The sequence below is a fragment of the Lontra canadensis genome, unplaced genomic scaffold (genome assembly GCF_010015895.1).
Source record: "Lontra canadensis isolate GAN:19392208 unplaced genomic scaffold, GSC_riverotter_1.0 scaffold140, whole genome shotgun sequence".
In the NCBI taxonomy this organism is placed as follows: Eukaryota; Metazoa; Chordata; class Mammalia; order Carnivora; family Mustelidae; genus Lontra; species Lontra canadensis.
In genome coordinates this window covers 217,196-241,149 of record NW_022631134.1, presented here as the reverse complement: position 1 = coordinate 241,149, position 23,954 = coordinate 217,196, and the positions used below count along the sequence as shown (strand labels likewise).

At 33.7% G+C, this 23,954-nt stretch overlaps 1 protein-coding gene across 3 annotated transcripts in view; it reads left to right on the top strand.

Annotated features, from left to right (window-relative positions):
- KIF18A (kinesin family member 18A) overlaps positions 1 to 10,605 on the top strand; it is an 81,672-nt gene extending 71,067 nt beyond the window's left edge. For all 3 annotated transcript variants that reach the window (XM_032843432.1, XM_032843431.1, XM_032843433.1), the window contains 4 exons: positions 114 to 555; positions 1,300 to 1,404; positions 7,060 to 7,169; positions 9,657 to 10,605. In XM_032843432.1, coding sequence (XP_032699323.1) covers positions 114 to 555; positions 1,300 to 1,404; positions 7,060 to 7,169; positions 9,657 to 9,739 — 740 coding nt within the window. In that variant the 3' untranslated portion in view covers positions 9,740 to 10,605. The remainder of the gene's footprint in view (positions 1 to 113; positions 556 to 1,299; positions 1,405 to 7,059; positions 7,170 to 9,656) is intronic.
- The last annotated feature ends 13,349 nt before the right edge of the window (positions 10,606 to 23,954 follow it).

Below are 23,954 nucleotides of genomic sequence, written 5' to 3'. Positions count from 1 at the left end.
CTTTATTATTTATTATTATTATTTATTGTTGTTGTTGTTGTTGTTGTTTACCTCATAGGATTATTGGAATACTAGGTTCCATTATTGAGATTCTTTTTAATTTTATTGAATAGGCACATCTTCAGGTGAATCTAATATACTTAAAATTCCTCCACAAAAAAGAACCCGAAGAAAGCTCATGCCTTCTCCCCTGAAAGCAAAACATCCGCAGAAGTCTGCACTGTCTGAAAGTTTACAGCTCAATGATTCTCTCAACAAAGAACTTCAACCTATTGTGTATACACCAGAAGATTATAGAAAAACATCTCAAAATTCATCTGTAGTGACTTTATTAAAACCATCATCACATACTACAGGTTTTCAGACCATCAGCTCAAGTGTAAACAGTGATAATTCTCTGAAAATGTTATGTGAAGTAGATACTCCTCTCAGCAGGAGAAAAGAATATAGACAAGAAGATTTGAACTCTACATTTACTATATGTGAAGACACCAGGAGCTTGAAGAGTAAATTACCTGAACAAGAATCACTGTCAAACGATAACATTTTACAAAGGTACAAAAAAGAGTATTTGCCAAGTATTCATTTGTTTTTGTTCTTGTTTTGTTATTTACATAGCCTTTAAACCATAGCTTCCTTTTTCTTCTTTAGTTATATTTAAGGTCTATTTCATGGATTAAGTATGCAATCTTGATTACAAAAGTCAGTGTTTTACCTTCATTTAATCTTGTCTTTATAAATATTAATCCACTAACAGTATTTTAAGGCCTTTAATTTGATATCTTAGTTGATTGACTCTCAGTAGGCTAGAAGAAACCTTAAGATATATTTAGTTGTTCTATATACTCCAAAGTTAGATGATATAAACCATCATCGGAGTATTACTATGTTTATTATTGTTTATTGATATGTTCACTAAAGGAAATCTCACATTTTTATATTTCCAAGGTATGGTTGACTACACGTCATCCAAGCAAACATCCTTCTCATTTTGTCTCACTTCTCCTTTCATATCCTGTACACTTCATCTGTATAGTAACAGGTATTCCAAATATGAGAAGAATGATACGTTCACCTTTCTATGCTATTGGGATGCAGAAATCTCTTTTGAGAGCAACTCTTTCTATGATATAAAAAAGAGAAAAGAAAACCCCAGGGCAAGTAAGAGAGGATCGAGAATAATACTTTTCTTTATATATTCATATGAAATGGTATTCTAATTATGAAAGTGTATGCCCCCTTTTTCTCCATAATACAAATCAAAATTACTCTTTTTATTTTTTATTATCTAATATACAGGCTTGCCTCTTCATTCTCAACTAAACGTCCTCTACCTATACCAAGCACAGTACCATCCTACATGGCAATGACTGTTACTGCCAAAAGGAAACGAAAGTTCACAAGGTACAATTAACCATAAACAGTGCTTACATAAGATCATCTTTACACTTTGTTTCCTAGAGCTCCTTTTTATTTCTTGTATGAAACTGTGAATTCATGTTTAAATGTACATATAATTAATTGCTCTGAATGCAGCACTGGATTTATATTATCAAAGGGAGATCTTGATAAAGTCCAAGTATTTTACTTGATAGTTACAAAAAGTATTCTCTATCTCAGATTATTAAAAATAAATTGAAAAGTCTTCTGGCCTCCAAAAATGTCATTTAATTTTAATTTTTTTTCTGGTGACAACTTTTACTCATTTGGTATTTTTCTTTTTGTGCATTAATGAATTTCTTCAGTTCTAAAATTATTTTACTTTAATGGATTTTGACATATGACTAAAATGTAATGAGTGAAGAGACTTATGTTTCTGGCTTTGACAATATAGCTTATATGAGACCAAACCACCTATCAAAAACAGTTACAAAACATGATAAATACAACCAACAGCTGCTTTCAAGGCCCTGGAGACCAACCAAACAACCAGGACCTGAAGGTCTAAGATCCAGAGGAAAGGAAGACAAGCTGTAGAGAGCCAAACTTTCTTTGCCTCATTTTTCCATTTAATATTTGCCAACTCATGGCTTCAAGTATAGAACCCAAGCACAAAATGGAAGCCTGCAGCTATCAGCAGTCTCACTGAGTTGGGAAAACAAAATAATTCTGTCTGTAGCTTTTGCCCTTAAGATATTTGCCACATTCTGAACTCTGGTATAAGAGGCCAAGAAACAAAGCTGAAAGAAGCTAAAATATTAAGCAGAATTTTAACATTCTCATGGGGCTAGGATACAAAAACTGTTCAGGAATTATTGAGAAGAAAAGATGCTGTTGAACCCCCAGGATTTTATCTGAGACCATTGAAGGCCTGTGCTCTAGTAGTAGGGCAAACTGGATATAAACCAGTCCTTGAAAGCCTGAAAAAGACTTCAGATTAACTCAGTCGCTTTTGGATCAAGGTGATCTATCTCTGTTCTGCCTGCTAGCCAGAAGAAAATTAAATCACTTCTGGAGAAATATAACAACTAGAACATCTACAGTTTTGGGGTCTTTTTACATGTTTAGCAAGTAAGCAAAAATTACCAAGTATTTCGGTAGACAGAACCAAATGACTAAAAACCTATATCCATAATTGATTCAGATAGTTAAAGTATCAAGTAGGTACTTTAAAAATTTAACTGTGATTAATTTCAACAAAATAGTGGCAATTTCCCAAAGAATTGAATTGTATTAAAATAAATCAAATGACTATTCTAGAACTGAAAAATTAGAATCTACTGAAATTAAGAATAAATAAATATTTAATAGATTAGATACAGCAGAAGAGAGTTTAGTGAACTGGAAGATAGGTTGACAGAAAAATATCTATACCAATGTACAGAGGGATAAGACAGAAAATATGGAGAAGAGTTAAAAAAGATATATGGGACCCAGAAAGGTCTAGCATGTACATATTTTGAGTCCCAGAAAGAATGAGAAAAAGAATGAGGGAAAACAGTGTTTGAGGAGAGGCTGGCTAATAATTTTCCAAAATGACAGAAGGTAACTAATCACAGATTTGAGAAGTTCTGCAAACTACAAGCAACATTAATACGCAGAGAAATATACCTAGGTACATGGCAATAAAGCAGCTAAAAATCTAAGACAAGGAAAAATCTTAAATATAGTGAGTTATATGATATGAAGTCCATTATATAGTCTTTATATGCCACAACACTGAACGCAATGACAAGACATAGTGAGTGGTTATATTGTAAAAATGGCTCTGACTTGCTTTAACTCTTTTTTTTTTTTTTTTAAGATTTTATTTATTTATTTGTCAGAGACAGAGGGAGAGAGAGCGAGCACAGGCAGACAGAGGCAGAGGGAGAAGCAGGCTCCCTGCCGAGCAAGGAGCCTGATGTGGGACTCGATCCCAGGACACTGGGATCATGACCTGAGCTGAAGGCAGCCGCTTAACCAACTGAGCCACCCAGGCGTCCCTGCTTTAACTCTTTTTCTTTGACATGTGATTATGGGGAAAAGAGTACCAGATCCTAAGATAGAATAACTCTTATTATAAGTTCCCTATTTTTCACCATGAACCTGTTCTCATCTGGGCTAGTCTAAACAAATTTACAAATAGTCTACTTGTACCACATAGAGTATTATCAGGTGCATTTGGGATCTGTCTTTTCCTCCAAAATACAGCAGAGTCTTGGAATGTAGATTTAAAATTAGTAGACTGATTTTTTCAGAATACCTCTAACTAATTCCACGACATTTAAAATTCTGTATTTTTGCTATGGCACAAATTTAAATGATGCAATTTGTCTGGCTCATATATGGATATCAGTCACTTAATGAGTGACCATAAATAACCATCACCATCTTAACACTAATTTTCATTGTGTGGATTGTGTTATTGTTTCATTAATTAGTTTTGGTGACTTTTCTGGTTCTTCACAATTCTGTTGTGTTAACTAAGATGTAGCAAAATCTTATAGCTAATAGCAATTTAAAATGTACACATAATCATTATAAAAATCAAATGATTTTGCAAGAAATGTCTAGGTATGTAAACTGTATATTCAGAGTGGTTTTAGATGAATTAAAGAGCTTCCACATGAGCAACTAATATTGTGAAATAATATTAAAGGACATATAAAGAAAGTAGGATTTCTCACAGCCTATTAATTGCTCTATTACATTCCCTCTGGTACCAATAATTAGATCCTGCCATTAACTAAGGTTAAAAGAGATTAATGCTAGAAGTGTACATAATTACTTTTTTTTTAATCTTCCTTTTCCCCAATTAAACCTACATGAGTTTGAGAGTAATAAACTCTGGTATTTTCCACTTAGCACCTTTATGTACATATTTGGGGGGGGTGTATTCTAATACTTTTTTTTTAGAAGGGAAGTCTCCGTGTGTATCGTTATTTTATTTAGTTTGTATCAGTTTTTCTCTCTGAAAAAAAATTTGGAATCCAAAAGCACTGAGTATTCTAAAAACCCACAGAACTCAATTTTTTAGTTACTACTTAAATTGAGAATATTAAATTTTTAATAATTTTTATTCATTTAATATCACTGTAACATACTATTTTAACTAAATCAGCCTACCCAATATATAAACATAATATATCGGTATGTAAAATTTTATTTATAAATTATATTAATCAAAGTTTTGTGGGGTTGTTTGCTTTGTGTATTTAGTTAGTTGGTTTTTGTTTGTTTCATAATCTTTCATAGCACCCAGAAATGGGTCTCAGACTAGTCACACATTTTTGGTTTGTTTTGAAAGACATTTAAAGGTTCCAACTAGAAATTATCTCAACCAAAAGAATATGAGATGCAAATGTTAATTAAGCAAAAACATACTATTTATATAAGGGAACAAAAGGTTAAATCTTAACTTTTATTAATAGTTAGAGAAATAAAATTTGGCACATAAGTAGAGAAGTCTTTAAATTTCTTCTTAATATAGTCTTTAACATAATTTGAATTTTCACTCATACCAATTTTAAGTCTTACTTTATGATCCAACATAAATCTAAAATAAATGTATAACATGAGTGTTAAACATTTCACCAGTGGATTATCTTATCTAAATCCTAAAAAATGTTTGCATGCATTTTACATATATATAAATATACAATTTATTTTATTAGGCTTTGTTTTCATTCCTAGAAACATGAAGTTTCTTTCAGATAGATTTATTCAAAAGCCTAACTTTCAAGTAAAAAACAATTTGTTAGTAAACACTGATGTTCTAGAACTAACTAAAGTGAAAAAATCATTCCATAAAATAATAAAAATAATTTTAATATATATTGTTGGGAAAACTAACACCTATCAAAAGTAACTAATGACAATGATCTGTATTTTTTTTTTAAGATTTATTATTTATTCGACAGATCACAAGTAGGCAGAGAGGCAGAGACAGGCAGAGAGAGAGGAGGAGGCAGGCTCCCTGCTGAGCAGAGAGCCCAATGTGGGGCTCAATCCCAGGACCCTGGGATCACGACCTGAGCCAAAGGCAGAGGCTTTAACCCACTGAGCCACCCAGGCGCCCCAATGATCTGTATATTTAAAGAAAAATCACCAAATGACCAAAAAAGAATTTTTGCCTTAGCTGGTATATATGTTATCCAAAAAGGGTGTTTAGTATCCAAAACAGAATTAATGTAACTTAGTTTCTCACCATTTAAGAATAGAGATTTTCTACAACTGTATTTCCTTGCTTTCATAATACTAGTACTTTTTTGTTACCATTTTAGGTAGATATCATTTATATTCTTGAACAGAGTAGGTAAAATTACTGCTTGTTACACCTAATCATTTTTCTTACAGGCTCTAGAAAAGTTGAAGTACATAGATTGAATTATTTTTGCCAGCATTCATTGTGCTCATGCCTAATTTTTTTTTTTTTTTTTGCTATCATATTAAATTGTCATTTTCAACCTCTTTGGACAACCGTAGAACGAATTCATCTTCTCTGTATTCCACAAACATACCCACATCAGTTTACCATGTAGTTGGTTACCATAAGAGCTAATTGTTGCCATAAATGGGAACCCTCCAAGTGTTAATGCAACTGACAATCAAATTAGTGTCAACCTGTAAAATGGTATATGATATTTTTTTTAATCAGAAACTCCTTAAAATTAGATTATTTGAATCAGTATGGAGAGGGGATGCTCACTCTTCCCAACCCAACCTGTTAAAACCTGATCCTCTTTGGGTTAAGAAGGATTGGACTGTTATTTTTCAGGGCCCAGATCAAAGGCATCAATCACATCCACAAAATCTTTCAGTTGTTTTTTTGGTTTTTTTGTTTCTCTACTTTTAGAATCAGGAACCTATAGTTTGGAAACCTTTAGCATTGTGTTTTACTTTACATTATATTATTTTGTGTATTTGTCTTATTTTTCCCCCTCCCCACCATATTCATTATGTAAGTTTTCAGAACAGGGGTTATTACTACCTAACTTATCCTATAACATGAGACCATAGTAGTAGGTGTTTAGTAATAATATGTCAACTGCAATTGAGTTGGAAATTTGACCCTTTAGTATATGAGATTGATAGAATTTTTTTAAGATAAAACAAATGAAAATAGGTCATTCTTTCCATTTCATTTTCTGTAATTGTAGTAATCAGAGAAAGATTCTAAGCCTATTACCATGCTTTGATTTGAAAACAAGGTTTCCAAACAATCTCACTTGTTTAGATTCTCCAGATTAAGATTCTCATTCCAAATTTATAAAATGAGTTTTGGTTTTTCACCTCTTGCAAGATGATCTTTATCTCTATGCTTTGGATAGTAGTATTAGCTTATATTCTAGCAGAGCACCCTGAAAATGTTTTGTTACAGAATTGCTACATATACCTACAATCATAATCTCCAATTTGAATAAATATCATTAAAATCAAAACAAATTTCCCTATGCGCCAAAACTGTATTTTAGTACCTCCAATTACTTTTATGGGATTTTGTAACTTATTATTTTATTATTTCACTTTCTCTTTAATCTTTATTGCATATAGAATATGTATTAAAACTTACCAAATAATGGGGAAAAAAGAACTTACAAAAAATCCTTTACTAAAATAAAAAGTTTTTCCTTACAGTTCTGCATCAAATACTTCATTAACTGGCGAGGTAAATTCTGGATTTGCCAAACGCATTCGACAAGATAATGCAAGTGAAAAGGATTTACAAGAAAACAGACCAACAATGGGTATGTCTCAGCTCTTAATTTGATATTTAATAACATGATTACCAAACATATGTATACTACTTTACATTTTCTTACAGTGTTTTCATTAGAATCTCCTTTTATCCTTTCATCACATTTATTAGATGTTAAGTGTGATTATCCTTGTTACAGATAAGAAGAGTTAAGACCCAAAATAGACAGGCATCTGGGTGGCTCAGTCGTTAAACGTCTGCTTTCCGCTCGGGTTGTGGTCCCAGGGCCCTGGGAGTGGGAGGCCTGGTTCTCCTCTGCCACTCCCCCTGCTTGTGTTCCCTATCTCGCTGTCTCTCTCTCTCTCTGTGTGTCTAATAAATAAATAAAATCTTTAAAAAAAAGACACAAAATAGAAAATACCTGAGATCACACAGATAGTTCATGGTGGAGCCAGACTTGAAACTTTACATTCTGTATCCTTTTTGTTGTCCATATTGCCTCATATTGCAGAAGAATTCATAAATAATTTAATAATTGAAATAATTAGCTACATATATTATTTAATAGGTTAATGATACCTATATTCTACAGATAAATTTTATCTACTTGAAATTTTCCTCTTACTATTTTAATAATTTGCCCTCTGACTCATTTTTACAATTATGGCCAGGCTTCAGCCTGTACCTAGTTAGAGTCATATTGTAACTCCTATTATCAAGTTGAAAAAATGCTGATGGAGATCACTACATCCTCTCAATTGCAAATGGCGGTGACATGAATCTATAGTAACAAAACCACATCTTTAGTGAAGTTAGAGGTATATAGCACAAACCAGTTTCTGGGCTTTGGTGTCCAGACCTCTGTCTCTCTGACACTATAATTCCTAAGATTTCATTTAAGAAATATTTATTTACTATGCACTGATATGTGCTAGTTTCTGTGACAGATAGCAAGATCATTAAGACCCAGTTTGTTTTCTTCCCTAAAGGAAATTGTAATTACAGCACTTGGAATTTAAAGGGGTTTCATGAGTTAATGAGTGTTTCTAAGAATAACATGAAAAAACTATTGCTATTTTTTTCTGTCAATGCTCTTTCATTAGAGTAATATAGAATTTCTCAATAGCTTTGCCGAACTATGTCAATAAATCCTTACTACTTGTGGTAGCCAGTGGCATCCTTAAGTTCAGTGGAAATGCCTTTTGTGCAAATTTTAAAAATCAAATAAAAATGTCCTGAAACATAAAATTTACTATGATCATTTTGTTTAGCATGCCAAAGTTAGTAATGTTTTAACAGTGTGTATGTGCAGTTGGTATGGCTATGTACCACCCCATTGGTCTCCTGAAAAAAAAATCCTCCACTAAATCATAATTGTACAACCAAATAATAAATTTATGATACTTCTCAAATAGAGATTTGGTTTTTCTAACATGCGTATTTTCTAAGAATGGCGTAAAGTGCATCAAATATCTCATATATAAAGAGAGATGAATAAAATAATTCTACATAGAAAGAAGTAGGAGTTGATACTAAACTGCAATGCTTGCCAAAGGACAAAGAAGAGCTAAAGCTACTTTAAAAGATTATGTATTGTTAAGGATAATAGAGCACCTAGAAAGAGGTATTAGTTTAAGGGAAGGAAACAGTTTATGTATAATAGGATATTCAAGTGAAAATGCCTATATATGCAAGAGGAATTACTAGAAAAAGTAGGAGAAAACTGAGACTGTCTTTCTTAGAATATGTTCAACTGAGTTCTCCAGCTAACAGTGTACAAATAAAAAAAACAAAGGAACATCAGTGGGAAAGAAGGTAACTGCTATTTACTGAGAAATAAGAATACTGTCAGGAAAGTATGTGGCCCTAAAACCAAAACCTAATGTGACAAGAAAATGGATAACAGACGAGACTGAGCCATAAAGAAGTCAGTGGCACCTGTTTTAACAACACTTGATTGAGCAGACAATCATTGTGAAGCCTGAAGAAGAACCAGAGGAATGGACATTTGAGAGGTGGCAGTAAAAGAAATAAGAAATAAGAAAAGTGAAAGAAATAAGGATTAGCACTTAAGGAAGTACTAGATGCAAATTATACTCCTAAAAATAGGGAAAATATGGAAGTTTAGAAGCTTTAGGGACGTAATTTGTAAAATGAGGAAAAAAGTGATGATACAACAAAGAAAGAGAACAATGCTAGTAGAATAGTCTTCGTTAGTTCAAAGGAACTAAAATTAAATGTAATAGTTTATTCAGTGATGTTATTTGATACCTGCCAGGGTGGGGGTGGGGTGTAAACATGTGCATACTAAAAACTCAGTAGGGAATATGGAGAAATGAATTTCTACTTTTAAACCAATGTTATTAATGTTTGTTTCATGTTATATTTTAAATCATGTTCGTTAACAACTATGAATTTCAAGAATAAATTTTTCTTATGGATATAATTTTAACAAATTTTTATAACTTGAATGAATAGTGAGAATTCTTTTTGAATACTTTTACCATATTTATATGTCTTTTTATTTCTTCTCTAGACTATAAAAGAAACATCCATAAAGTAAAGCCAAACATGGTTAGCAAATTTGGAAGAAGTATTTCAAAAGGAAGTCTAAGATAAGTCACTTCGAAATCAAGGAAAATGGAATCGACAAATCTCCTTTCAAAAGGATTTGTTGCCAGTGCCCTTTCAGAAACTTATTTAAAACCTTTGACAGAAGACCATCTGAAACCTAAGTTTACCCAAATACCTTCAGCAAGCAGAAAATAAAATTCTTTGTTTCGTTCTTTTGTCTTCTAAGCAAATATTAAATTTCAGCAGAAAAGGTTATGTTTTAATAAAGTTACTAAAATATTTGTTACCCTTTATAATCCGTAAGTAGGCTTGGTGGCATGTCAGTTTTACTACGCTACAAGTTGATTAGGACATTTTAGAAAATAGTGAGTTAAATTATCCTTACTGTTTTTTTTTTCTAAAACAAAGAGAATTTAGAAGTGATAAAATTATGGCCCAGGATATATTTGGTCGTACATTATTTTAATCATATATATAGGACTTTACTTTCCAAAAATACTTTGATGTACAAATGTACATATATGTACCCACAAAGTTGTAAAGATTATTTAAGTAGTCTTCATGAATAAAATACTAATATTGTTCCTTGCTACTCAGTATATTAAAGATAAAGATTTTACAGTGTTTGCTTTTCTGTCTTTTTAGTACCCCTTACACACTTTCAACTGTTATTTTATATAAAATGTGAATTTTATAGATTTGTGTTTCAGATTAGATCAGGATATATGGCACTAGAACCAAGTCTGAAAATGATCCATATATTCCTACTGATAAAGTTTTAATCATTCCTTCTCCTATAGGAAGTATACAGAGCTGCAGTGAGATCATATTGTTCACCTGCCTTGTTTGACCTGTTCTTCTTCTGAATGCAATAAATACTTGATTAAAAGTACTTTGAATTTTATGTGGCCTGGGAACTATTCCACTTAAGCAAACAACCACTTAACAACCTAAACAGTTGAAACAACCTAAAAAGTTGGAACATTTTAGGCCTTTTAATTTAGTCATGTCTCTCAAGTTAAAATCTGGTTGGGAGATTATGAGATGCAGTAACGGTCTTTGAGGTTCCTTCTAAGTCTTGGTAGTTCCATGTTTATAGATGTGCACACAGAATCTGTCATAGGGAGAGCCACCATACACAATTTCCTTGGGGTCCCTTTGTCATTAAGCCATTAGTTTAATGTTGTTTTTTGTTGTTTTTTTTTTTAATATAAATTCAATTATTAATATATAATATATTATTTGTTTCAGGGGTATAGGTCTGTGATTCATCAGTTTTACATAATACGCAGTGATCATAACAACACATACCCTCCCCAATGTCTATCAGCTTGTTACCTCATCCCCCAACTCCCCTCCCCTCCAGCAACCCTCAGTTTGTGGAATTTAAGAAAGAAGGCAGAATATCATAGGGGAAGAGAGGCAAAAATGAAACAAGAGGAAACCAGAGAGGGAGAAAAACCATGACTCTTAATCTTAGGAAACAAGCTGTGTTGTGTGTTTAACACCTGTTTTTCCTTTCCATCTGTTTTAGGAAATTATGTGTTTCCAAAGATATTCTTGTACCAGGTACTGATGAATCCGGCTAACAAGATTCAGTGACCATACCTCATGGTCTGCCTCATACCATAAGGTGTGAGTGATTTTTCCCCCCTTCTTCCACCCTCCTCCCCTCTGTCAACCACCAGTTTGTTCTCTGTATTTATGGGTCTGTTTCTGCTTTGTTTGTTCTTAAGATTCTGCTTTATTTTGTTCTTAAGATTCCACATACAAACAAAATCATATGGTATTCACTTTTCTTTGTCTGACTTACTGCACTTACCATAATACCCTCAAGGTCCATCCACATTTAGTTGAGATGGCAAGATCTTTTTTATGGCTGAGTATGAGTGAGTGATTTTCTCACATGCCATTTTTATAAGCTAGCCATTTTGCCTTCTGTAATAATAATGCATTTGTAATGTATCCATGTTAAGGAGAAAGTAAGGGGGAGAAATAAAACTGTTGAATATATGAATAAAGATAAAATATATGTATTTAAACTAGAACAGTGCTATTCAGTAAGTCACCAAAAAACAGTTTTTAAGTGAACTTTATTCATGTAAAAAGTAGACTAAACATAAATAAATAGCTACTGAATTTTCACCAAATGAGCACATCCATGTAACCAGAACTCCAGTCAAGGAAGAGAAAATTATCTGTATCCCAGAAGCATCCCTTGTGTCCCACTCCCTCTTCCTTCTAAGGGTAACCACTATTCTAACACCATAGATTGATTTTAACTAAAAGTTTATATTTTTATTAAAAAATAACGTTTGAGAAAGTGACAAGAGCTATAAGCAGTAAATACATGCTCCCTCCTTATTCTCCACCAGTGCTCCCTCCTTATCCTCCGCCCGTATCATTCCACTTATAACCACTGCTGATAATTTAGGTGTCCTGACACCTGACATATTTTACTCATACAGCAACTTGTATACTTGGGTTTTTTTTTTACAAAAATTGTATCATACTATTTATGCTGTTTTGCAATTGGCTCTTTACTCGCATTTAAAGCAGCATGGGCATCTTTGTAAAATTTTTAAGTGTGAATTTCTTTTTTTTTTTTTTTTGAAGATTTTATTTATTTATTTGAGGGAGAGAGAGCATGAGAGGGGGAAGGTCAGAGGGAGAAGCAGACTCCCTCCTGAGCGGAGATCCTGATGTGGGACTTGATCTCTGGACTCCAGGATCATGAGCTGAGCTGAAGGCAGTTGCTCATCCAGCTCAGTCACCCAGGTGCCCTTAAGTGTCAATTTCTTAAGTACTACTATCATGATTTGATTGCTTTTAGTAAGGACTGACAACTAATAAATTTTATGTGGGAAATTAGATCACTGATCAGAGAGGAACCTCAAGGATGTTCCATGTCTTTTCACTAACACTGAACACCGTTTCTGAGAATAGGTTGGAGTACTCAGTATTATTTTTATATCATCATGTCCAGAGTATGGTCCACACAACATGACTCACCTGGGATATTCTGCCAAGAAAAGGGCATCAGGTCCAAGAAAGTAATAGTTATAATATCTCTTTAATCAGTGTTCTTGATTATTAATTGCTATAAAGTTAACAGGATTAAAGAATAGAGTTAAATGGTAGGGATTTAAACTCTTAAAAAAGGTATTGACTAGTTTGAAATAATCTCTTTTGGCGCAATGCTTTTCTTTAATTTTTTCATTAATTTTTATTAATGAATATTAATCTTTTCCACTAATCTTTTCATTAATTTTTATTAAATTAAGACCTTATTAAAATAGTTTAGTTTTATAAAGTAATATTTTAAAAAGGGAGTTTATGTTATGATTTCTGACTTTTTAAAAAATAGTTGGAGAAGTTATTCTCATGTGCCGGGATAGTGTATTAATTTTGTATACCTGCCAAAAGGTAAGTGCAGTACACTCCAGGTATGATGACCAATAGTTCTGCTGTAGCAGGGCATATGTGTTCCTAAAAATCACTGTGCTGTGCAGAACTATGCCATAAAAACACAGGGCCTATGTGGGAAATAGGGTTAGGGGACACAATACTCGAAAGCATTGTCATTGACACAATAAAAGATTGGAAAATAATATAAACAGTAGCCCAGTTTCACACAAAAAATGTTTAAGATATGCATAAATAAATGTGGCACTTTGGGGAAAAAAAAGTTAAGTTTGCTTGTAGAAGTGGGTGTTGAAAAGTTGTAGCTTTTAAGTTGACGCAAACTGTCTGAAGGAGGGTGATCCAAAATTAGATGGGCATTTATAAGACCAGATGTGGATTGCCATGCCTCATTGTTCTTGTGAGGTGTGTGCATTTTTTGGTACTCCTGTATAGCATGGTTCAGCTGGATAGTTTTTTGTGTTCACCTAGTATTTCATCTGGATGAAATATCACATAAACATGAAATTCACACTATGCTTCAATTGTTCCCCTGATCTCTCAGTGGTGTTGGAGCAAATTCATATTTTCAAGAGCGTTAAAGCAGAACTTATGCATATAAACACTGAATTTATGATTAATAATCTGAAAAAGGATTAGTGTGCATAAGAAATATATTTTGTTTTAAAATTATCCTTTGGGTTTTTTCACATTTAAATACTTAGAAATTAAAAACTTAAAAATTAAAAACTTAGAAATATCTAAGATAACTGCTCAATTAGAGCTTTGGTGTTATTAGTGATACAAGTTGTAGAATCCGGACATTTTAACCATGCCTTGAGAGAGACTTCCAGTCACAAGCTTTATAAAGTATCCCATCTTTGAGAAGCGGCCTTCAATCAATAACTTTTAATAATAGTCACATTTTGGGGGACATATCATGTGATAAGTGTTTTAAATGCATTTTTCACTGATTCCTTACACAAACTTTTAAAACAGATGGTACAAATCCACAACCCCCCTATAAACAGATCTAAAACTTAATAGATTTTGAAAATTAGTTTTTTATTTTTATAATTTTGGACAATAAAGCCTGACTTCCACTAAATGTGAGACTAATGACTGTATGTATTTATCCCACTCGGAGTAAACATTGAAAGGTTTTACTGCATTATGGTGTGTTGGCCTAGAGCTCAATGAGGGTGTTATATATAACCATATTGTACTATATTGCCTTTCTAAAAAAAAAAAAAAAAAAAAAAATTCTTGAATTCCCAAACTCCTAGCCACAAGTATTTCAGATGATGGCTTATAAACAACATACATTTATTTTTCTGCTTAAGAAAAAACAAAAAGGCACCTGAGTGGCGCAGTCAGTTTAAGTGTCAGACTCTTGGTTTCCGCTCGGGTCATGATCTCAGGGTCCTGAGATCAAGCCCTGCTTCAGACTCAGCGCTGAGCACCACATCTGCTTAAGGATCTCCTTCTCCCTCTGCCTCTAGCCCCCGCACTCAGTGTCTGTCTCCCTTTCTCTCTCTCCCACCCCCTCCTTTCTCTCTCAAATAAATAGTTTTAAAAAATTTTAAAGTCAATTTTAAGAAGAAAATTGGAGCACCTGAGTGGCTCAGTCAGTTAAGTGTCTGCCTTCGGCTCAAGTCAAGATCCCGGTGTCCTGGATTTGAGCAAGTATGAGGCTTCCTGCTCAGCAGGCAGTCTGCCTCTCCCTCTGCTGCTCCCCCTGCTTGTGCTGGCTCTCTCGTTCGTTCTCACCCTCTCGCTTTTAAATAAATAGACAAAATCTTTTTAAAAAAATTAATTTGTCAAAAAAAAATCTCACAACTGGATGGTGGCAGAATTCCGATTTTCAACCAAGGTTGGTGCAAAAGGGTTGCTGGACAGTAAACACATTGCCTTCATCTGTAGTGGGGCTAATACTCTGCATATGGATAACTACAAAAAACATCTACTACAGGAAACAAATTCCACTCCCATGGTCACCTGTGATGATATAATTTAATTTGTGGATGAAGGTCAGCAAATTGATTTTACCATAGATTGGGTGGAAAGATTTACTCCATTCATTTTATAATTATAGAATTATAATTTAGCATTTTAAGTAAATTAGATTCAGCTCAGTGTTTATATCAAAAACAAAATTTAAAGTATCATTAGTAAAGTATTAAAAGTCTTAGTATCACTGAAGGCATTTGTGGATTGATTTTTCAATCAACTGCATGTTGTTGCATATTCACAAATTGCTCCTGAGTTTTTGGCAACTACTTAAGGTAAGATATGTTACAAAATCGCTGGTAATATCCTGAATCATTTTGTGTTAAGATTCCACATTCAAAGTCTGAAGACACCCTTGGACACTAAGACCAAATATAATGTATGTTTCAGGAATCAGCACAGGACAACAGTTTTTTAACTGTATATGTAGAGTACTAAGTTTTCCCTCTCCTGTAACTTCCCCCAAAAGGCAGTAGTTGACAGATAGTCCATACTTCTCAGAGTGAACATCATTTAACAAACCACTCAAGCCTTGCAAATGGCAAGTTCTGCAGAACAGTCACTATAGGGATTAGTCTGTCAGGTTAAGAGCTGTCAAGAAAGGTTAGTTCTGAGATAGAAGACAGAAGAAGCAGATAGAAGACAAAATAAGCTAGGAGTTATAATTTAAAAACTAGTTTATTCTCATACTTTCAAACAGATGGATTGTGAAAAATGTCTTTGTTATAATTAAGAAAATTAGTGGCATGAGAGGAAAACAGTTCTATGATCAGGACTTTGGGCATAAATACTATGTCCTCCCCTTCATTTCTCATCGAGGCAGAATGTTCTTACCCCCTGTAAGCCAATTCTCAAATACGAAATGTTGGGGATCCTTTCTAATATCACCATTCCCTGCACATATCTCTTTCCCATTCTCCTTTTATGTGATTATTTTGGAATCCCAGTTTTTTTTAAATTTATTATTCCCTCCTGTTCTTCCCAATAATAATTAATAATGTAGGTTCTTAATTCCCACCCTAATTCTTACTTAGTTCAAATGCTATTTGAAAATGTTCTTTCATTCCAAGTACATCCTCCAAATTTTTTGTATCAAATAAAACAATCTGCTTAGGGGCACCTAGGTGGCTCAGTCTGTTAAGCATCTGCCTTTGACTCAAGTCATGATCCTGGGGTCCTGGGATTGAGCCAGTTGGGTTCCCTGCTCGTGGGGAGTCTGCTGCTCTCTCTGCCCCACTCATGCGCACACTCTTTCTCTCTCTCTCTCTCTTTCTCTCAAATAAATAAAATCTTTAAAAAGAAATTACTCAAACTAAGTCTGAAAGATCACCACTTGACTGCTCTTACATTTTCCTCTTTGCCTGCTTCCTTTGCTTTCTCCAAATAAGTCTGCCAGTTTATTTCACTTCCCCATTCAATTTCAAGACAGCCAGACTATTTTGTTAGTCCCCAATTAGCTCTGCCCTACAGTTTGAAGAGAATCTCCTCACTCAAAGTACATCCCTGGCAACCAACAACTCTTTTACTGTCTTGTGCTCTGTAGCTACCTAAAATGGCCCCGACTCAAAAAAGTCCCCAGCTACCACTGAGCTTAATAGATAATCACAGTGGGGTTTTGCCAATAAAAAAGGTATTTTCCAGGTTTGAGAATGTAAGTGGGTATTTTTAAATCCTGGAATCAGTGTTTGAGGGCTTCTTTTTTTTTTTCTCAAAACTTCAATTTAACCTATTTCAGCTATTCATCATTTTACCTATAAAATTTTAGTTTTCTGTATGATTTAGAGACCATGGTAAATTTCTAATTTTTTGTTATCAGCTTCACTTCTACTGCAATGTTGTTGAGATTCATTTTGCCCATCTTGACATCATGTTTCTGGTAGGTCTTTAGTTAATTACTGAATTCTGTTCAGTCTTTCTAGCCTTTACATTTCTCTCCCCCAAAAATACACAAATTTAAACCTATAACCACTCCTCATTATACTATATAAATATTCAAATGTTTTGCAAGTTAGATTTTCAAGTATTTATACCTATCCACAGAGTTGTCCTTGTAACCTTTTAGTAGTATAGCAGAAATCTGTATTTTGCCTGGCCCACCCTAACCTATGTTTGATGAAACCATCTCATTTTTTCTCAGGAAAACCACTCTTCCTCAGTAAGGTCCTAAAGGAGCTCTTTCTATGCATATGTGTGCAGGCACACATACACAGACACACACATTCTCTCTCTCCCTCAGGCCCTCACAACACATCAGTTTTCCATCTTCCTGATGACAATGATCTGTTCCAAGAGGACATTTGATCCAAAATTTAGAGTTTTCCCTAAGAATGAAGAATTTGTTTCCTCCCTGCTTTACTATTAGACACTGTAAGCATTGATCTCTGACATCTTCTCCAGCTTCATGGAGAAAGCTGTCTGCAAAATGAAGTTAGCACAGAAAGGTAAGCATGACTGAAAAAAGGAGAGAGAGAAAACTCCTAGAGGCATTGCCTGAGCTCCTTAATCCAGGTTTGCCTAAAGGTAGATGAACCCTCTGGACTATACCCAATTCCATAAACTGATGTATTCCCTTTATCACTTGATCCATTTTTTTTTTACCTTTTATTTTTAGATATAGATTCACATGAAGTTGCAAAAATGGTACAGAGAGGTCCTGTATTCTCTTCACCCAGTTTTCCCTAAGTGTTCTTCCGTAACTATAGTACAATATCAAAACCAGGAAATCGACATTAGTACAAAATGTGTGAGTAGTTCTATGCCAGTTTATCCCTTGTGCATTTTCCTTTAACAAAGACATCATCAAGACCTCACTTAAGTTACCCCTTTATAGTCAAACCCATCCATCATTCCTTACCCTTGGCAATCACTAATCTGTTCTCCATCTCTATAATTTTGTCATTTTGAGGATATAATGTAAATGTAATTAAAGAGTATGTCATCTCTTGAGATTGGCTTCTTTCACTCAGTTTTACTGTCCTTGAGAGGGACCCAAGTTGTATGTAGCAATAGTCTATTCCTTTTTTATTGGTGAATAACATCCCATGATGTGGATATACCATAATGTGTTTAACCATTCACTTCTTAAAGAACATTTTGATTGTTTCCAGTTTGGGGTTGTTAAAAATAGAACTGCTATAAACAATTCAGATACAGGTTTTTGTGTGTTGAAACACTTTTAATTTTCAGTCACAACTAAAAAAGTTTTGAATAATAGAGGCAGAAAAATGACAGAAGAGTAGAGAAAGAAAAATTTTCTCCATCTTTATGTATTTATTTGCACATAAAGTAGAGATTTTATGCAACATTTTCTCTCTCTAAATGGAAGTAGGGAAGTAGGGAAGTTCTTCTTCCATATTCTTAGTTCTTATTCCATATTCTGATCTCCCTGCCCCTACCACACTCCAAGGAGAATTCATTTATCTAATTGGAATATAGTAAAATCCTAATATCCATTGTTCTACATTGCTCGACTGTGTTGGGTTAAAGTGTAGAATGTTTTTATACTGCTTCATTTTTAGCCTGGCCTCTTGTTAGATGCAATAAACAGCCAGGGTTGGGACACAAGCCAGGAGCTTCACTGTCTTCTCAGGATTTCCATTCTTGCTCTTTTTCATTCAAGTAGCTTTGCAGAGATTATGTTCTTCATGGGACTAGCTGGTTAAGAATTCCAAGATTTAAACTTTGCGGAAGTTATAGAAAGCTCAATATACTCTATATACTCTATATACTCTGTATACTCAATATACTCTATATACTTTGTATAATCAATATGTATACCCAACAATACTCAATACTCTTGTACCCTCATCCAGATCTCATGTCTACTTCTTAATTGGTTTTGAGCCTAGCGAAGAGATGTGAGGGATTAGTTTCTCCCAAACATCTCAATATAAAATGGTTACATGTATTATATGACTTCTCAAAGACATTGACACACTTAAGTGCTTTCCATAATTAAGCTGTAATCTCTTTTTTATTATATCATAGTGATCACTTAAATTCTAATCTATGTTTACTCTATACCCTTGTATAACATATAGATATGAATATGGATATACACATACATATAGATATGTATATAAAACTTCAAGCATGGTCTTCTGAGTTCCTGAATTAAATGATTCCCATACATAGCTGATCCATAACTCTATTATTCAACTCTACTTGACTTCATCTTTTGAGTACCTATCTTCAACTTTCCTTCCTCAGTTCAAACACATTTACTCACCTTTATTGTCATGAACAGTGTTGCAACCCTTTTTACGTTTTTTACATTACTGAAATGTACAATTTTTGCATTAATATTTTTCATCTACTTATTATAAAATTCCACCAATGTTCCTTCATAAACATTCTTCCACCTTTTCCTAATATGCTTTAAAAAAAAAAAAAAAAAAAAAAAAAAAACAAGAACTGATAGCAAGAAAACTTGGTTTTCTCTGCCTGGCCATCACTGACACATGAGCAGCAACACCAAGAGATAAAAGATATCGAAAAGAGATATGTGTGATGGGGAAATGTAGAAAATCCATTGATAATTGTAGTAACATAAGCCCATGTATTTTGGCCATCTTTCACATGGATTTTTCCAAAATTAGTATTAACTCTGAGCTAATGCTTCTGCCAAAGTCATCTATTTGACTGTTAATTTGATAAAGCTACCCTGAGGCTCTCCCACTAGAGTATAAATCATTCAAGCAATTCGGCACTTTCACTACCAAAGGCCAGAAGTTCATGACCTTAGCACTTGCTTTCAAAGCCTCCAATGAGGCTTCCCTCTTTGTTACCTTTTATTTGTTTATAAGCAGTGACCAAGCCTAATTAGCTCTGTGTGGTACCCAGACAGCCAATGATCTTGACTCTGGAAGAAATGTATTGCTGCTATTCCCTATTTCATGGGAAGACTGAAAAGCCAAACCTTGAGAACTAATTGAACTAGATAAACTCCTTGGAAGTGGATTTTAGTGCTTCTTTTTCACCAACACAATACTTTTGGATTCATGTAACAGTGATTTTCCCTGGGAGACTGCTTCCTTGTGACTCTAAGTTTAATTTTGGAGGCTGTACTATGTGATGAACTTTTGGTTTTATTTAGTAGTCATCATAACTCTCTAGATCAACTCATGCTCCCTTCCAAAAAAGAAAAAATGGATAACAATTCGTGATATTAAACATCTTTTGTAGGTATCAAGTAGGTTTCATCATCTTTCTTTCCCACTATTGGAAGTTAATTTTTAACTAAGAGTGGTGGGAAGTGATGGCTGTCAGAATTAGTTGGAACTCATTTCAAAATTCTCCATCTGTCAGTAGTTCAGCATCATTGCTCATAGGCCCAAGATGATACAGTTGATTGCATAGAAATGACATTTCCAGGTGAAACTCATTTACAAAAAGTAAACTAATTCCCAGCAATGACCTTAATGACCATTAAAGAGAGTCCCTCATCAACTAAGAGCTGCAAAGGGAAGATGAATGCAATCAGTCATTTCGCATGAACTAGATATGAAATTTTTCTACTTTTTTCCCCCAATTCATTTAATGCTCATTTAGAAATACGCACCGAAAAGGACTTGATATTTAATTCTTTTATAAACTGTAAACACATCACAGTGGTATTTGGATATCTTACAGACTTTGTCTGTAAACAGAAGTTGCTCCAAGGCATATTCCAGATACTTGCTGGTACAAAATTTTAGATGCTTAACAAGTTCTTCAAATGAATGCCAATAATTTTTAACATTTGGATAGGAAAAGCACATGTGGTACAATGAATGTTATAAATGTTTTCCTTTTATAGTGGCCGTTACAAAGGCTATCTATAGAATTCAAAATAAATCCTGAATTACAGTTAGTTTCATGATGCCTAGAAAACTACCTGAAACATGTATTTAAATAAAAACTCAAGATTCTACATCCTAACGTATTATCTAATGCCAGATGGAACATAACGTAATATTGCACAACTTAGCATGAATCAGCAATCCAAGTGGCTTGGATTTAGACTATTTTTCAATTAGAAGTGTCATTAGAAAGAAAAATGCTGGTGTTGGGGGAGGGGAGAAAACCTGTTCCTGAATAACCAATTCCTCAGACCATTATACTGATGAAGTCAGTTATAGCATTAGCACACATGTAGCAAAATGGACCCTTTGTATTCAAACATGTCTATTTGTGAAAGGGCAAATTAGCCTATCCACAGGTGTACATTAAGAAGCATTCATAACTGCTTGAAGTGTCAAAGTAAATTAGAAGAAGTCATTGATGCAAACATGAAACTACCTATACTTAAATGAAAACAAAAAGCGGGGTAGAAAAATATCCATTGTAAATATTCATGAAGCAGACTTTGAAACCTTAGGTTTGCTGTTATAAAATTAACTGACATAAGGTTCAGAAATGTCATTTAGGTTTATTTCACTTATCTATAATCGGAGCTATGGTCTAATAGGTTTATATAGCCATCAACATTGGGCAGAACCCATTGACTTATCTCTAAGTAAGCCTGCATTTCTTGGGAATGAGCTGTTTCTATTTAGAGTATGACAATCAGGAAAGAAATTATTTCACTTAAAAAGAATAAATCAATGTTTCATTTTAGGCACGTGATGTTCAAGGCAACGACACCCCAAGCTCTACGAAATTCAAAATCCTGTCACTTTTGTTCACCCTCTACCTAACATAGTACCTGATCCTGCGTTTTCCTGTGCTCAAGAAATCCAACAGGAGGCTCTATTATGGTTCATGTTTGGCATTTCCCAGAGGGATGCAGACTGTTTAATTTAAGGAACGCAATTCCAATGCTGTATAAATGGCACAGCAATTTTTTAAACCAGCAATACAAAAATGATTTATTTCTTACAATTATCTTTTAAAATATGTTCTGACTTCTGCAGAGTGGCCTGGGTCATATGTTCTATATCTCTCAGGTATTGAGTGAGTCATATAACCTGAGAAGTGTATGCCATTTTTTCCCCTCTGTGTGGGCAGAGGGATATGTGGCTATGCCATTCTTGGCAAGGCTTTCATTTTAGTCCTAAACACTGAGATTATTTTTAATAATAACTTCTGTTGAAATTTTAAAAAATTACTTTTTAACATATTAGACTCCTCTAGAATGTCAAGATTATTAAATAATCACCTAGAATTATAACTGTAATTGTTTACAGGGTATTTTTAGCTAAAAGTATTATTTTCTTTTGCTGAATTAAAAATCATTCTGCACATCTAATACACATCTTTTATTAATCCTGTATAAATTTACCACTTCAATTTGTTTGAAAGTCTAGGTTTTATACTATAGTTCCATTGTCCTAGGTCTACTGACTCATAAAGAAAATAAAATCACAATTTTTATATGTAAGTGAAATGTTTTATTTTTTTGAGTAGGAATTAGATGAAACTACCATTTTCTCTAACTGCCTGGTATAAGCCCAATCAGAATTAAGGAACTGGAGTGCTCTGGTTATTTGAATTTGGGATTTCACAATTTCAAAGAAGTTTTTGATTTAAAGATTTTTGTTTATTTTGACACTCATTGTTGAAAATTGATATTACAACTTAGAGTAAGAAAGAATGTTAGGACTTTCTCCTCTAGGCTTCCATACAGTGCTGGAATCCCAGCTATGGTGTTTTGGCCTCTTCCTGAACAATTTAATAGGAAGTTAATCTCTTGGTAAGATAGTACACTCCATAAATGGAATACTTTGTTAGAAAGTTCTAATTTATGTTGCATTGAATTTGGCCCATTGAAACTTTGGTCCATCAGTTCTAGTTCTGTTCCTGGAAGCAATAAAAATATATCATTTCCTCCCATTTTACCACTTATATGTAATGTAAAATCTATTGTGTGGTATCATTAACCATTATTACAAGTACTTGATAACACCATTGTGAAACATCCAGTTACTGATTATTTGCATATGTTATGTCAGTCAAAAATGTCTTTAGCTGCAAGGAAAAGAATACCCAACTATTATAGTTTAAGAAGTGAGGATTTACTTTCTCACCTAACTAGAAATCTAGAGATAACTACTTGCTAATGTTTATTCAGCAGTTCGGCAATTCTCAGGAATATTCTCCGCAATCCTCTAGGTCTTTCTTGTCATTACCTATGTTCAAGGCAAGAAGAAAAGGAAAGTGCCAGGTTTTCCCCAGATGCATCTCTCTTTTTCTCAAGAAAGCAAGAACTTTCCCAGAAATACTTGAACCAGACTGTATGGCTTATTTACCATTTTGTTTCCAGCCCTTAACAGAATGTGGCATCCCACAAGCGATCGCTAATTGTTATGAAATTAGTACACAAATGAATGTCTTACATCAGCATCACATATGAATAAAACTCTAGCCTTCAAGGAATTCAGACTGCAGGGGAGATAAATATAACATCAAAATACAAAGCAATCCAAAAGCTCTCACTCCTCTTTGAAAGAGAAAAGGAGACAACCTTAAGGAAGAATCTAAAGTGAAGCTTGTTTAACTGTTATTGCTTACTTGCCAGTAATTTCAGTCTGACAAAAGGGGCTCCAATGGTACACATTTGATGACAACTAGTCAATCAATTACATTGACTATTGATTGGAAATATTTTTATATCAAAATAATAATAGTAAACATAAGGTAAATGATCAATAAGTTCTTCTTGTAGAGTCTTTGCTGGTGAAACCTCAAAACATAAAAGATAAAAAGAAAATATTAAATATTTTCATGAAGAAAAAAATCCTGGGATCTTGTTAAAAATGCAAAATCTCAAGCCTCACCCCAGATCTCCTGAATCAAAATCTGTATTTTAACAAGATCCCCAGACAATTTGTAATGTGCACATCCCTTCCATCTTTCCTTCCTCCACCAT